A 16,360-nucleotide genomic window follows, 5' to 3' on the forward strand; every position below is an offset into this window, starting at 1 on the left:
TACTGTATCTTGTTTGGTGTTCCTGGCAAATAATAGGAATTCTGTCTTGTTTGGGTTGAGCTTCATGTAGGTGCTGGAATTGCAGAACTGTGTGATGTGCAAGCAGAGGAGACTTTCGAGTAGTTATGTATTATTGGCATATTGGTGAATCTTGATGCTATTATCTATGAATAGAGCACAAACAGTTTCATGTAAAGGATGAAGATGACAGGAGACAGAATGGAACCTTGGTGAACAAAGGGATTTGCTATGACCTGGAGGTTCTTATGTGAACAAACTGTTGTCAGTTGGAAAGGAAGGAGAAGGACTACTAAAGGATATTGCAGTGAATCCCATTCAAGACTCCAGATTGAAAATGAGGTTAGATGATCAACTGTGTTGAAGGGAACTCGGACGTCGAGCCATATCAGTAGACAGGGGTAACCTTCATCTGTGGCCAAGAGGGTATTGTCTACAATTTATTAAGTAGCAGTTTTCTTGCTACAGTATGATATGAAACTAGATTGGTAGTCATGCAAGTGATGGTTAGCATTGTTGTGATTTTAGATTTGAACATAAACTAATGTTTTTCAATGATCTTTCAGATGAAGGATAGGTGAGGGTGGGCAGGTAGTTGGCAAGATCATCAGCGTCTAGTCTATTCTATTCTATTCCATTCTACTGTGGTCTATTCTATTGTATTTTATTCTAAATCTATTAGTCTCTTTCAGATCACTTGAACAACTGAAAATTCTATGCTGCTTAAAAACCTAAAACAAAAAATCCTCACCTTGCGAAAAGCAGGAGTTTTAACACTTTCCTAATCGAAAAATGTTTCTCCCCTTCCTAGGCATGACTGGAAGCTCTTTCTACAAAAAATGAAGGGCACCTAAAAACAAAACAAAAAACAGCTGCTTTTTGTATATGAGTCTGTGAGCTAAATAATGTGACATGTAAGGATGCAGCATACATTTGAGGTATAAAAACATTTGACATGCATTGGAATGCACACACTCTGAAGGTATGCTTGTATTTCAATTGCCACTGGCAAGAGGAGAGAGGTTAGCAACCGAACCTCACTCTATGTATGTGTTATTACATTGGTAACAATAGGTCGTTCAGACAGCTGCCCTGTCCAGCCTGAACTGGAAAATTAAAAACGAGCTGCTTATTCAGAGAGAAGTTGGAGGATCTGGACTGTCTGGTGAGCTTCTCGAGAGACATTGACAGTTAAAAGTAGGGGTAAGATAATGTCCCTAGAGAGAGCTTGGATGAAGGACATTGAGGGAGTTGAGTATGTCAACAAGATCTGCAAGAGACAGTGCTTTGAAGACGGACCATTGCAAGATTCTGCAGGAAGGATTAAGTGTAAAAGAGGTATATGCCTGGTGTTTTCAATATGCTGTGGTATCCTATGTATTTTTTCACTGACTAAGAGGTTAATGCCGTTGCATATTTCTGTGGAGTGAGGAATAGTGGGACTTCATTGGTGCTGTTAGTATAGAACTTTGCTTTGGCTGATTTGATGAGCAGTTTACATGTTGCATAGAGGGGCATCAGTATCAAGAGGTCCTCAACGGTTCTATTTTTCTGTCATGTTTCCCCGCTGCAGATAGATCATTTATTGTCAGCAAGGTCTTCAGAATACCGGGGTGTTGAAGGTTTTTGTATTGCAATTGCTTGGTGTAATTTTGGTGTGGAAGTTCCCATAGGTTTCCTAAAAATTGTTGAAGTTGTTTAGAAGAGTGTTGGCATCGGCATTGGAGCAGATAGGGTGAGAAATGACTTGAAGCATTAACTTGTGTATGGAGAAGTCTTTGAAGGATCTGAAGGTTACAACTTCTATTTTCTGTTGACTTTTACGTCTCGGTAGGACATTAAGTAGAGATATCAGGATGGCAAAATGGTAGGTCCAGTCAGGTATATGAGTGGTTTTAGAAGACCAGGGAAAAAGAGAAAAAAAATACATTAAACATTTATTAAATGTAGTCTCCCAGTACAATACTGAGGGGATGCATTTGATAAGAACAATTGTGTTGTTTGCCACATGTAGATCTAAACACCCATTTTGAGATTTCTATAAGTCCTGAGGATATTTCTATGCCTTCAGAGGAGGCACTATAATAGCGGCTCCTCTGAAGGCACTGAATATATGTAGAGCAGCCATCATGTTCTAGGCAGCTGTTCAGCAAATGTTTTTGTTTTTGAAAAAACAAACTCCCAAAATGGGAGCTTGTTTTGAAAAACCAAAAAAACTAATGGCCCTGACACCCTAAGAGATTTCATTTTCTCTGTTGCAGTTTCCATTGTTGTCCCAAACTGAAAAAAATAGAATCAGACCATCCTTTTTAAATAAGTTGCACAATATGCTTCACTTTCTATCTCTTTCAGGCCTCAGTGTAGGGTTTTTGATTGCAGAGCTTGGTGGGGTACACAACTGTTGCCCTGACTGGAGTGGGTGGACCATTTGTTTAGGAGACTTGGTACTGCACCACATTTGTGACAGAGTACTCTACCTGCCAAACTCTCAATCAGCATCCATGTCTGTTCCTACTCCAGAGATTTTATGCCATGACTAATATAAACAACTCGCTTGATCAGCTGCCAGGGAATCCAAGAATTACTCATTACACAACATATCCTGTGTGCTAATTTTGTAGTAGCATTAAATATTTTACTGTGTGTATTACGCTGTGACTTTGTTCATGTTGGGTGCTAACACATTAGATCTCCTCTGATAACATATTTACAGATCAACTAATTTGTATCCCAGTGAAAAGTCACAGTTGACAAAATAAGTCACATTTTAATTATATAAACCTATAAATAATAAATCCTTCATAAGTGCATCCATGAGTCTCATAATTCTTATCAAATAGCACTCAGGACCCAAAATGCTTGATTTAAATAGACTGGGTCTTTATCATTACACCTTCCATCCATCCATTCATTCCTACAGTTTTTGAGTGATTAAGAATTAGTACAGTGTGGAGAAGGGCTTGTGTGGGTTTGACCAGGATGTGAAATATTGTACAGCATACAGTTATTTTTATTTCTTCCAAAATATTTATTCCTCAGACCATGCTTTCCCTATCCCTTAGTACAATCTACATATGAAAGATGAGATTGTTGTTACTCAAAATGTCCTTACTGTCTCGCTTGTGATGGAAAAGACACTGGTCTAATCACCTCCAAATGTAGAATTTTCCAAACAAAATAGAAGATCATCAATTATCAGCTTACTCCTAATGCAGTGGTTTGCATTTATCATACCATTCATTGTTGGTGTGCCTTTCTGTCTTTAATCCATAGTTCATCCAGGATAAACGTATATGTAGAGTGTTTGCAACAATCTCATATCCAATCAGCCGGATATCCCATTTACTGTGGAATAGGGTGTGGGCCATCATAGCCATCTCACCTATGGTTATTTAAGAGCTTTATGACTGAACAGAATTTAGAGTTCAAGCACTCAGTCAGGTCCAGGTTTTCACATTGTAATTGTGGATGATGTTGAGCAGCTGTGAACAATGTGGAACACTTGGATTCTTTTCTGACCAGTCCATTCTACTGTCTTCATAGGCTGTGGACCAGAGCTCACCATCATTACTACCTAAGCCTGTCAAAGAGATCATGGACACATGGGTACTCCAGATGGGCTTCCCGGTAGTGACTGTCGACACAGCAACTGGAGAAGTTACACAGGAGCACTTCCTGCTTGACCCAGACACACCTGTGACTCGCCCATCTGATTTCAAGTATGTACTGAAACATTATGGCCCTCATTCTGACCTTGGCGGGCGGCGGAGGCCGCCCGCCAAAGTCCCGCCGTCAGGTTACCGTTCCGCGGTCGAAAGACCGCGGCGGTAATTCTGACATTCCCGCTGGGCTGGCGGGCGGTCTCCTTCAGACCGCCAGCCAGCCCAGCGGGAAAGAGGCTTCCACGATGAAGCCGGCTCGGAATCGAGCCGGCGGAGTGGAAGCTGTGCGACGGGTGCAGTTGCACCCGTCGCGTATTTCACTGTCTGCGCAGCAGACAGTGAAATACATGTAGGGGCCCTCTTACGGGGGCCCCTGCAATGCCCATGCCAGTGGCATGGGCACTGCAGGGGCCCCCAGGGGCCCCGCGACCCCCCCTACCGCCATCCGGATCTCGGCGGTCCGACCGCCGGGATCTGGATGGCGGTAGGGGGGGTCAGAATCCCCGCGGCGGTGCAGCAAGCTGCGCCGCCGCGGAGGATTCAATGGGGCCGCGGTACACTGGCGGGACCCCGCCAGTGGTGCCGGTCCGACCGCGGCTTTACCGCCGCGGTCGGAATCCCCATTGGAGCACCGCCGGCTTGTCGGCGGTGCTCCCGCGGTCCTCCGCCCTGGCGGTCAAAGACCGCCAGGGTCAGAATGAGGGCCTATGTGTTTACCTTAGCTCTTGCAGTTTTTGCTTTGTCCATACAAATACTCTCACAATGCAATTGCATGCATCACAACCCCCCCCCACACGTAATGTTACCCCCACACACACAACTAACCATTTATTATAATAATATTGGCTTATTTTTAGGATTTTGAAAAATGCGGGGGTGCTGTTATTTCAGTGTTACAATGTAGTGTTTTAAATGTTGCAGCTACACATGGATTATTCAAATGGAGTCACTGAAATCTACTGGTGTACGGGGAAATGACTGGCTCCAACAAAAGTCAGGTACTGTAGATTATCTGTGATTTTTTTAATTAATCCCAGAAGTGGCATTCTAACACAATTTGGATATTTCTAAATTTGGCTTCATTTAAAAATTGGCTTAATCTCAAACAGAAAAATCTATTGAATGAATATTCCTTTGGTTTCTGCATATTAATTTCTGAGCACAAATGTTTACATCAGTCACAATAATACTCTGTCAATGAAGATCAAGTGTGTCATGGTGGCTTCCTTTCTTATAATGTCATCAGGGAAACTGCTTTACTCAATTCAGTCACCAAAACCAATGCTTACCCATCCCGACCCATTGACAGGCTGGATGCTGGCAAGTTCCTCAGTACATTTGATCTCACATCAGGGCAATAGTAGACCCTTCTGACTGAGGGGGCAAAATAGAGGTCTTCATTGTCCAACCCAGAAGGCCACTTCCAGTTCAGGGTGATGCCCTTTGGCTTAAAGAATCACCCTGGCATCTTTCAGAGTACGGTGAACAGGGTCCTGGCTCGGAAGGCGGCCTTCTGTGCCACCTACCTAGATAACATAGCTGTCTTCAGCTCCAGCTGAGAGGAACACCCGTAGCACCTCCAGGAGGTGCTTCAGGCCCTACATCAGGTGGGCCTGACTATCAAGGCCAGTATTTTTAGATAGGGCAGGGTCCTGTGGGATATCTGTGCTACATTGTGGGTGGGAGGAAGGTGCAGCCCCTGCATGCCAAGTTTGGGACTATACTGGCCTGGCAATCCCCTAAACTCAGACTGAGACGAGGGCATTCCTAAGCCTTACAGGGTACTACAGGAGGTATATTAAGGGATATTGAACTATTGTTGCCCCTTTAACTGAGCTGACCTCCAAGAAACAGTTCAGAAAGTTGATCTGGACAGAGGACTGTCAGAAACCCTTTGAATCCCTCAAAAAACCCATATGTACAGCACCTGTGCTCAAGGCTCCTGACTTATCCAAGGAATACATTGTACAGACGGACGCTTCAGGGCATATCATAGGGGCTGTCTTAGCACAGTTAAATGGGGAGAGCCTAGGAGAGTTCTTCCTCCTTAGTGATTAGAACTCCCAGGAGGTTAGAACGCTCTCCCCACAGCAGGGTTGACACATGGTGGACCTGTCAGCCTTAGGGTGGTATTCCCCCAAACCTTTTGCCTTATTCCTCTAATTTTTTACTGATTTAGATACTGTTAACCTCAGGACTGTGAGCACTTTCCCACTGCTAACCATTGCTGAAGTGCACATGATCATCCCCTAAAACATGGTAACATTGGCTTACACCCACCTGGTGCATTTAATTAGCTTTTTTAAATATATTTTTTATGGACAGTTTAAGAAAACAGTACAGTATAAATTGTCCACTGATTTTCCACACCTTTTGTAAGAAAAACATACGGACTGTAAACAAAAAAAGTTTCCCTATGTCCCAGATCTACCCCCTCGCCGCTCTTACTTCTCTCGTAAATTATCCTCTGATGTTCTGTGCGCCAAATACATTATTATGCAGTGAACAGTAATGCAAGGTAACAGGCCATGTCCTCAAACTCTGTAATGTAGGGGGATCATTTGCTGTGCCCCTTCACCACCGGGACCTACCCTGTTAAGTATGCTTTCACAGCTCCTATCCATATTGTCAGGATCCCACCAAGCTGCTGTTGTTCTGAGCTTTCAACCCACACTCTAATATGGTAAGACTTCTGTACTTCCATTGTGTATCTGATCATTTCATAAGTCTGCTAACATTGTTGCCCAAGCTGCCAAATAATATTCACTTTCTCATCACATCTTACATGCTTCAGCCACACCTCATCCACCACCTCCCACTCCAAGACATCCAGCAAGCGTATGGCAATGCGGCACTTATTAAGTAAAAGACCAAACAAGAGGAATTTTTGACTCATTTTTTTACCCTTATTGGGTTGGTATCGAGCTTAGTAGCACCGCTTGTGAGGTAAGCCGCAAATCCTACCCGGTTGCTGAATTGAGACTTTCCAACACCCTCAACCAGTACAAATTCAAAGAGGGGCAACTCCACACCATATGCAAAGTCCACCACAAAACTTCTGCACCTACAGCACCTATCATATCTGTGTTCATAAATGTAATGAAGTATCTTTGTGGAGAGGTAGATCTGATGCATAAAGTTGTATTAGTTCAATTTAAACCATGTGTGCATTCAAGCTAACCGTTTGCACTCCAGCATGCTTTTCTTCCACTGCTGGGTAGATAGGGGTTCCCCAAACACCCTCTCACATTTTACACATGCCTTTTATGCCAGTGTAGGGCAGTTTTCATGAAGCGCTCGGTACATTCGAGAAATCGGCCTGCGCCCACCCATAAGGTAAAGAAATCAACACTTGAGAGGGTTCTGGTTCCTCTGGGAAACAGGGACATATCTCCCAGGCTGTCGCGGACAATTTCAGATATTGTAGAGATTGTCCCCCATCTAATAAAAAGGACTCAAAGACATCCTTTTGTGTTATAAATTGCCCTCCAGGTATAGATGACTGAGCACATCGCAACCGCCCTATCTCCATTTTGGTAACAACATCACCTCTGTAATTGGTGCAATTGGTTTTAAGTCCCAGATTGGCACATCTTGTGCATATGTGTTGGAAAATGGGTTATTGGTAAGGGCAGGTAGGTACCTACACCTAGCAACAAGCCACTAACCTCCACCTAGGTACAGTTAGGTCTCAGTAAATTAATCCCAGCTCAACCCTTGGTAGCTTGGCAACGAGCGTCAAGGCTTAACTTAGGAGACAAAGTGTAAAGGATTCAAATATCACAAAACAGTAATTAAATAAAACACAGGAAACAGTTTAAAAATCCAAAACCAATTTATAAAAATAGTTATATTTTTATCTTTAAAATGACACAAAAACGATTAAAATCGGTTCAGGGGAACCGGACATATGAATTTTTAAAGAATTATTACTTTTCTAGCGCTTAGAAACAAAAAGCGCCAATCGGGTCATCTGGTTGCACCTCGACCGGGGCAAAGTCAAACTTTCAGGCCGACCGCGATGGAGCCCTGCTCGGCTACAGGTCGCGGGAGGCCTCGGTTAAAAAGTTACCTTCTGACTTAGTCTTTATTTTGAAGTTTTTCTTCACCGGGACGAACCTGCCAGTTGAATCCGACCTCCTGGAGCCCTTGTCCGGATACGCGATGTGGGTTTCCTCGGTGGAGACTTTTATCTTCGGACTTAGTCGTTTTATCGAGATGAAAATCCTTCGACCGGGGTAAACCTGGATCTTGATCCGACGTCCATGGAGCCCTTCTCGGATACGATGGCTGGGAGGTCCCGGTCAACTTTTTACCTTCGGACTTAGTCTCTTTTTTGGATGTTTTTCTTTACCGGGACGAACCACGAAGTCAGGCCGGGTCGCGGTTGAGGCAAGCCGGCTAGAATTTCCGCGGCGGGTCGGTCCCTCTCTGGAGCTTTTTTCCAAAAATTCTCAAATCTTTTCCAAACTTCTGGGGCTTCACCCAGATGTTCTTTTAAGGTTCTTTTGGGGTCCACAGCTCACCCCAAGGGTCCAGAAGTTCTGTGATGGTCCTTGGGGGGTGCGGACTTCAACTCCCAGAATGCACCTGGCGCAAACTCCTTTTTGGCCACTGGGCAGTGGTCAACTGGTCTCTTTTTTTCAGGAGTTGGTGCAGGGGACTCTGGTTTAGCAATTTTTCACCTGTAGCAAACAGGGAGTCCCTCCTTGAACCAGTTGAAGCCAGGCAAAGTCCTTCTTGTGGTGAAGCCCAAGTGTGCAGCTGGTGCAGTCTTTCTGAGTGCAGGTTCCAGGTGCAGGCCAGGGGTCCAGCAGGGCAGTCCTTCTTCTCCTTAAGTTCTTTCTTCTTGAAATTTGGTGGGGATCTGAGGTGTGGGGGCAGGTCTGCCAGTTTTATCCTTGCTCCTGGGTGAAAAGCAGGGGGGTCCTGGTCCTCCAATCAGGTACAGGGTCGTCCCCCTGTGATGACCACTTCCTGGGAAGTGTGGCAAAAATCCATCCCAAAAGGCAACAGTCTCTAAAAATCCAACATGGCTGAATCTGATTTTTGGAGGTTACATCTGGCTGAGCCCACCCACTGGTGTGGCTAAAAATCATAAACACTCCCCTCTCCTGCCCTCTCCTAATCTAATCAAGGGGGCACCTAATTGTCTGGGGTTGCAGGATGTGGGGGTGTTGCTGGGTGCTCCAAATGTCCTTCTCTGCCTTTGAAGACCAGTTTGGCAGCCCTCCCCCTTCCTGCCTCACCATCTGCTGAGGGGAGATTCTCTCCCCCAAGCACATTCCTTTGTGTGAAGCCAGGCCACTTCACACCTCATCAAGGCAGCCTGGCAGAAGCTGCTGCAGGCTGGCCAATCAAAGCACAGCAGCAAAAACAATGCAGAGCTGAAATTGGCAACTTTTTAGGTAAAGTCTAAACTTTTTACCTGAACAAGTTATATTAAATCCAACAACTGGAAGTTGTGGGATTTATTACAACAATTAATTCGATACCAAATTCTTGGTATGTAACATTTAAGGAGACTTTAAAATGTAAAATAAAGTCTGCCCATTCTAGCCTATGAAGGCCATTTACTTCAATGAGGGAAAAACGAATTTGGCTGTTTTTACCTCACCAGGGCTTATAAATCTATTTTTATAAAGTCCCTGCTTATAGTTACATGGCACCCAGCCCTAGGGGCACATAGGGCACACCTTAGGGGTGACTTATATGTAAAAATAAGGTAGTTTAAGACTTTGGAAGTACCTTTAATTCCAAAGTCGAATTTGCATATAACTTTAATTTAAAAGCAGCCAGCAAGGCAGGCTTGCTTTTAAAATGACACTGGGCACCTCAGCAGTGCACCTAGGTGTGCACCACCTATGCTGTGGTCCCTAAACCTACATGCCCTACCATATACTAGGGACTTATAGGTAGGTTAACTTAGCCAATTATAATTAGCCTAATTTGCATATCCATTTTACACAGAGCACAGGCCCTGGGACTGGTTAGCAGTACCCAGGGCACCAACAAAGTCAGGAAAACACCAGCAAAAAGAGGAAAATGGGGGCAAAAAGTTATGGGGCCTCTGCAATCAGCCCTGTTTTCTCACACAACCCCCCCCCCAGCCCACACGCCCAGGAGACTCAGCCCAACCCTGGGAGAGTCTTCCTGGCTTGTTAGGCGAGGAAGACAGTGAAGAAAACTGGCTGTCCTTTTGCAGGGCCTACTCTACCTTATATCCTCCTGTCAGGGTCACTCCCTATGGGTAGTGAAGCCATCCCAACAGTAAAAGGACCCAACTCAAACTGAAACTTTCCTCTAGGGGGGTCTTCCGCCTTTCTCTCTGCCAACTTGGGTAGTGAGGTGCCCACCTCCCCTACTCCAAACTTTGCTAGGGCAACACCTAGCTTACCCAAAGAGGTCACCCAACACTTGAGCAACCCCACCATGACCAATAGGGTCAGGGGGCCTACTTTGCTATTGGCCCTGGGGTCTGCCTCCCAGGCCAAGTACATTGCTGCCAGGAAGGCTAGCACCCAGCAGAGGCTACTGACAGCTGTCAGTACCCAGAACCACACCCTAAGCTCTCCACTGACAGGTGGCTGAGCTGCTTTAGGGGCTTCTTTGGGGTCCTCGCACCCCTCTTGCTGTCTAGAGTGGGGGGCTACCACCTCCTGTGGCAGACACCCTCCTTCCACTCTCCCTTCTGTCAGTGCAGGGGCAACACCTTGCATCTGGACAGCTGCCTGACTACTCAGGACTTCCTTGGGGTCAGGTGAGGCCTCACCAGTGCCAACTCTGGGCTCCCCCCTTACTGGGGCAGAAGGCCCTTGGCTCCCTGGAACTCTCTTTAAGAGTGGCCTACCCTTCCTTTTCCTCTTTCCTTTTCTTGGGGACCCCTGTCTCCTAACTGTAGGGACTGACTCCCCAGGACTTTGGGTTGGGGGGGCGCCCTGGGCGACCACCCCATCTGTGACCAGACTCACCTCTGGGAGGTCATTGCCCAGGATACAATCTAGGGGAAGGTCAGCACTGACTACCACCCTAATCCAGTCAAGGATACCCTCCCTCTCTAGGGGCACTATGGCTACAGGTTTGGAGGTGACCTCCCCTGTGGCTATCCTGACTTTCTTTGTCTTTCCTGGGACATACATGTCTGGGGTCACTAACCGGTCACTCACTATAGTGTGACTGGCACAGGTGTCTCTCAGGCCAGTGGTAGGGATCCCATTCACTTGAATGTGGTGGAAGTGCCTACTCCCACCCTCAGGGATCACCAGCTTACCATCTGGTCCTGTCTCCCAGCTCAATGCTAGGAGGACTTCATCATCTGAGGAATCCTCCTCTATGGCTACACTGGACAGCCCAGTGCTAACCACCTTCTTTGGACAGGCTGCATCTCCTCTGAAGTGACCTGTCTGCTGACAGTCAAAGCAAGCCCTACTGTCCAAGAGCTTTTTTAACCCTGGGTCTAACTGTCTCTGCTGGTCAGAGTGGGATTTACTCTCCTCCTTCTTAGGGTTCTGGGGTACAGAGGGAGTCTCTGTGGTGGGCTTATCACCTCCCTCCTTAGGTTTTTGGGGACCTGTTCCCCCCTTCTTGGAGTCTCCCCCCTGGGACTTGACAACCACCCTGGTTCTCAACCACTCATCAGCTGCCTCCCCTAGCTCTCTAGGGTTGGTCTGCTTAGAGTCCACTAGATGCTGGTGTAACCTTTCTTGGGTACAATTGGTCAAGATGTGCTCTCTCATGATCAGATTGTATAACCCCTCATAAGTATCTACTTTGTTACCAATAATCCAGCCCTCTAGTGCCTTTAGTGAAATGTCCACAAAGTCAACCCAAGACTGGGTACTGACCTTCTGGGTGTCCCTGAACTTCATTCTATATTGCTCTGGGGTCAGACCAAACTTCTTGGCTAAGCACCTCTTCATACTAGGGTATGAATCTGCCTCCTCCCCCCTTAAGGTCAGAAGCCTATCCCTCCCTGAGTTGGGGACCAACTCCCACAAAAGGGAACCCCAGTATTGAGGCCTAACCCTTCTCATTTGGAGTGCCCTCTCAAAGGCCCCCAGCCACTTATCTATGTCATCCCCCTCTACATAAGCAGGAACCACCCCCTTGGGTAATCTGGGGCAAACTCCCCCACCCATGGACACCTCAGCTTCTTTATCGCTGCCTCCATCTCTTTTCTCTTTGTATGCCCACTTTTTCTTTCCTAGGGCCAGCTTCTCTGCTTCCAAAGCTATGTATGCTAGCTGGGCCTCCAGCTCTCTTTCTCTGATGGATGGGTTCTCTCCTCCTGAAAGGACCCCCTTCCCACCACTAGCTTTGGATCTGCCCCTAGTGACTGTATTTACTGAGGACCGTTCTTCCTCATCCTCACTTGGGCTCAGATGCCTTCCCTCCCCTGAGTGGTTAGAGCTTGCATCCTCCCTTCTTTCTCCCTCCTCTGGAGCTTCTTCTGACTCTACCTCTTGGGCCTCAGCCCATGCTGTCAGGGATGTGATCAGGATTTGCTTCCTGAGATCAGTGGTTGCAGGCAACCCTCTTTCAATACACAACCCCCTAAGCTGGACTACTGTCAGTGTGGGTAGGCTAGCCAGATCAAGCTCCATGGTTCCCTAGTTTTGTGTCAACAAAAACTTTTTGCAAAAATTGGAAACAAGAATTTAGAAAAATTACAAAAATTCAATAATTGAAATTAATCCAAATTAAAAATTAAAAACAATTTTTGCACTAGGACAATTTAAAGGATTTTTAATTTGTTTTACCCAAAACTGTAACGTGATATTGAACACAAGTACAGGATCCCGTCGCTGCTTCCAATTATGTTGGAAAATGGGTTATTGGTAAGGGCAGGTAGGTACCTACACCTAGCAACAAGCCACTAACCTCCACCTAGGTACAGTTAGGTCTCAGTAAATTAATCCCAGCTCAACCCTTGGTAGCTTGGCAACGAGCGTCAAGGCTTAACTTAGGAGACAAAGGCCCTCATTCTGACCCTGGCGGTCTTTTCGCAAGACCGCCGAGTTACCGCCGCGGTGAAGACCGCCGACCGCGGCGGTATGCCGCTGTGCGCATTCTGACCGCTGGGAGCGTTCCGCCGGAAAACTGCCAGCAGCCACACTGGCGGTCGGCGGGAAAGTGGAGACTGGTCAACCTCCACCGCCACGCCAGCAGAACACCGCCCACAGAATTACGACCCACATTTCTGTGTGGCGGTCTTCTGTTGGCGGTCTTCTGTTGGCGGTCACCTCCCCATGGCTCCCGTCGCCTCCCAGAGGACCAACGCACAAGGTAAGTTGATCGTCTGTGAGGGGAGGGGGTGGGGGGGTGTTGTGTGATGTGGGCGTGCATGGGGGTGTGCGTGTGAGTGTGTAGAGGGGGTGTGTGAGTGCGTGTATGCGGGCGGGGGGTGCTGCTGTGTCTATGGGTAATGTGTGCTGTTCGGCAGGTGCGTATGTCTGCATGTATGTGTGCGGGTATGTGTCCCCGTTGTGTATGTGTGTGTAGGGGGTGTGTATATGTGCATGTTGGGGGTGTGTGCATGTCGGGGTGCATGTATGTGCATGTCGGGCTGGGGGTGGGGAGGGGGTTCGTACCACCTCTGGGGGGTGGCAGGGGGGTGGAGGGTGTGGGGGGAGGACTCGGGTGGGTAGTGGGGGGTGGGGGAGACCCCTATCAGTGCCAGGGAAGGAATTCCCTGGCCCCGATAGTGCTTACCGCCATGGTTCGCACGGCGGTTCCCACCCGCAAGAAACCGCGGCGGTAGGCAGGGTCATAATACCCTTGGCGGTCTTGGGACGACCGCCGGGCCGGAGTGCGCAAACTCCAGCCCGGCGGTCATGACCGCCGTGGCGGTCGGAGTGGAGAAGTGGCGGTCGGTTGCGGCGGGGACCGCCGCGGTCAGAATGCCATTTTTAATACCGCCGGTCTGTTCGCGGTCCGACCGCCGTCTCTCCGCCGACCGCCAGGGTCAGAATGAGGGCCAAAGTGTAAAGCATTCAAATATCACAAAACAGTAATTAAATAAAACACAGGAAACAGTTTAAAAATCCAAAACCAATTTATAAAAACAGTTTATATTTTTATCTTTAAAATGACACAAAAACGATTAAAATCGGTTCAGGGGAACCGGAGATATGAATTTTTAAAGAATTATTACTTTTCTAGCGCTTAGAAACAAAAAGCGCCAATCGGGTCATCTGGTTGCACCTCGACCGGGGCAAAGTCAAACTTTCAGGCCGACCGCGATGGAGCCCTGCTCGGCTACAGGTCGCGGGAGGCCTCGGTTAAAAAGTTACCTTCTGACTTAGTCTTTATTTTGAAGTTTTTCTTCACGGGGACGAACCTGCCAGTTGAATCCGACCTCCTGGAGCCCTTGTCCGGATACGCGATGTGGGTTTCCTCGGTGGAGACTTTTACCTTCGGACTTAGTCGTTTTTTCGAGATGAAAATCCTTCGACCGGGGTAAACCTGGATCTTGATCCGACGTCCATGGAGCCCTTCTCGGATACGATGGCTGGGAGGTCCCGGTCAACTTTTTACCTTCGGACTTAGTCTCTTTTTTGGATGTTTTTCTTTACTGGGACGAACCACGAAGTCAGGCCGGGTCGCGGTTGAGGCAAGCCGGCTAGAATTTCCGCAGCGGGTCGGTCCCTCTCTGGAGCTTTTTTCCAAAAATTCTCAAATCTTTTCCAAACTTCTGGGGCTTCACCCAGATGTTCTTTTAAGGTTCTTTTGGGGTCCACAGCTCACCCCAAAGGTCCAGAAGTTCTGTGATGGTCCTTGGGGGGTGCGGATTGCAACTCCCAGAATGCACCTGGTGCAAACTCCTTTTTTGCCACTGGGCAGTGGTCAACTGGTCTCTTTTTTTCAGGAGTTGGTGCAGGGGACTCTGGTTTAGCAATTTTTCACCTGTAGCAAACAGGGAGTCCCTCCTTGAACCAGTTGAAGCCAGGCAAAGTCCTTCTTGTGGTGAAGCCCAAGTGTGCAGCTGGTGCAGTCCTTCTGAGTGCAGGTTCCAGGTGCAGGCCAGGGGTCCAGCAGGGCAGTCCTTCTTCCCCTTAAGTTCTTTCTTCTTGAAATTTGGTGGGGATCTGAGGTGTGGGGGCAGGTCTGCCAGTTTTATCCTTGCTCCTGGGTGAAAAGCAGGGGGGTCCTGGTCCTCCAATCAGGTACAGGGTCGTCCCCCTGTGATGACCACTTCCTGGGAAGTGTGGCAAAAATCCATCCCAAAAGGCAACAGTCTCTAAAAATCCAACATGGCTGAATCTGATTTTTGGAGGTTACATCTGGCTGAGCCCACCCACTGGTGTGGCTAAAAATCATAAACACTCCCCTCTCCTGCCCTCTCCTAATCTAATCAAGGGGGCACCTAATTGTCTGGGGTTGCAGGATGTGGGGGTGTTGCTGGGTGCTCCAAATGTCCTTCTCTGCCTTTGAAGACCAGTTTGGCAGCCCTCCCCCTTCCTGCCTCACCATCTGCTGAGGGGAGATTCTCTCCCCCAAGCACATTCCTTTGTGTGAAGCCAGGCCACTTCACACCTTATCAAGGCAGCCTGGCAGAAGCTGCTGCAGGCTGGCCAATCAGAGCACAGCAGCAAAAACAATGCAGAGCTGAAATTGGCAACTTTTTAGGTAAAGTCTAAACTTTTTACCTGAACAAGTTATATTAAATCCCACAACTGGAAGTTGTGGGATTTATTACAACAATTAATTTGATACCAAATTCTTGGTATGTAACATTTAAGGAGACTTTAAAATGTAAAATAAAGTCTGCCCATTCTAGCCTATGAAGGCCATTTACTTCAATGAGGGAAACACGAATTCGGCTGTTTTTACCTCACCAGGGCTTATAAATCTATTTTTATAAAGTCCCTGCTTATAGTTACATGGCACCCAGCCCTAGGGGCACATAGGGCACACCTTAGGGGTGACTTATATGTAAAAATAAGGTAGTTTAAGACTTTGGAAGTACCTTTAATTCCAAAGTCGAATTTGCATATAACTTTAATTTAAAAGCAGCCAGCACGGCAGGCTTGCTTTTAAAATGACACTGGGCACCTCAGCAGTGCACCTAGGTGTGCACCACCTATGCTGTGGTCCCTAAACCTACATGCCCTACCATATACTAGGGACTTATAGGTAGGTTAACTTAGCCAATTATAATTAGCCTAATTTGCATATCCATTTTACACAGAGCACAGGCCCTGGGACTGGTTAGCAGTACCCAGGGCACCAACAAAGTCAGGAAAACACCAGCAAAAAGAGGAAAATGGGGGCAAAAAGTTATGGGGCCTCTGCAATCAGCCCTGTTTTCTCACAATATGGTACACATCATAATACCTTCTTGACTGTCATTTCCTAAATATGACACTCCTGCTCCACCACATACCTGGTATCCTGTGGCATCCTACTCTCCCCCATTATCAGAGTGGGCAATGAGTGGTTACCGCGGGATCCCTTCAGTAGTTGCTTCTCCCAGTTATCATCTAAGTCTAACCCGTGGGTGGCATGTTGCAGATGTGCTGCCATGTAATAAAGTTCTATATATGGAATTTCAAGGCCCCCACACTCCCAGGTTTGTTGAAGCATAGGTAGATTAACTGGTTTTCATTTGTTAGCCCACGGAGGATCAAGAGGCAAACAGTCTACTTCCAGAAAGCAATGTTTGCGAATGTCATAGAATG

At 47.1% G+C, this 16,360-nt stretch overlaps 1 protein-coding gene across 2 annotated transcripts in view; it reads left to right on the plus strand.

Annotated features, from left to right (window-relative positions):
- LOC138284179 (aminopeptidase Ey-like) overlaps positions 1-16,360 on the plus strand; it is a 219,394-nt gene that overhangs the window by 101,708 nt on the left and 101,326 nt on the right. For both annotated transcript variants that reach the window (XM_069222676.1, XM_069222677.1), the window contains exons 10-11: positions 3,562-3,737; positions 4,602-4,678. In XM_069222676.1, the coding sequence (XP_069078777.1) occupies positions 3,562-3,737; positions 4,602-4,678 (253 nt within the window). The remainder of the gene's footprint in view (positions 1-3,561; positions 3,738-4,601; positions 4,679-16,360) is intronic.

This window comes from Pleurodeles waltl, chromosome 3_1, assembly GCF_031143425.1.
Source record: "Pleurodeles waltl isolate 20211129_DDA chromosome 3_1, aPleWal1.hap1.20221129, whole genome shotgun sequence".
Taxonomy (NCBI): domain Eukaryota; kingdom Metazoa; phylum Chordata; class Amphibia; order Caudata; family Salamandridae; genus Pleurodeles; species Pleurodeles waltl.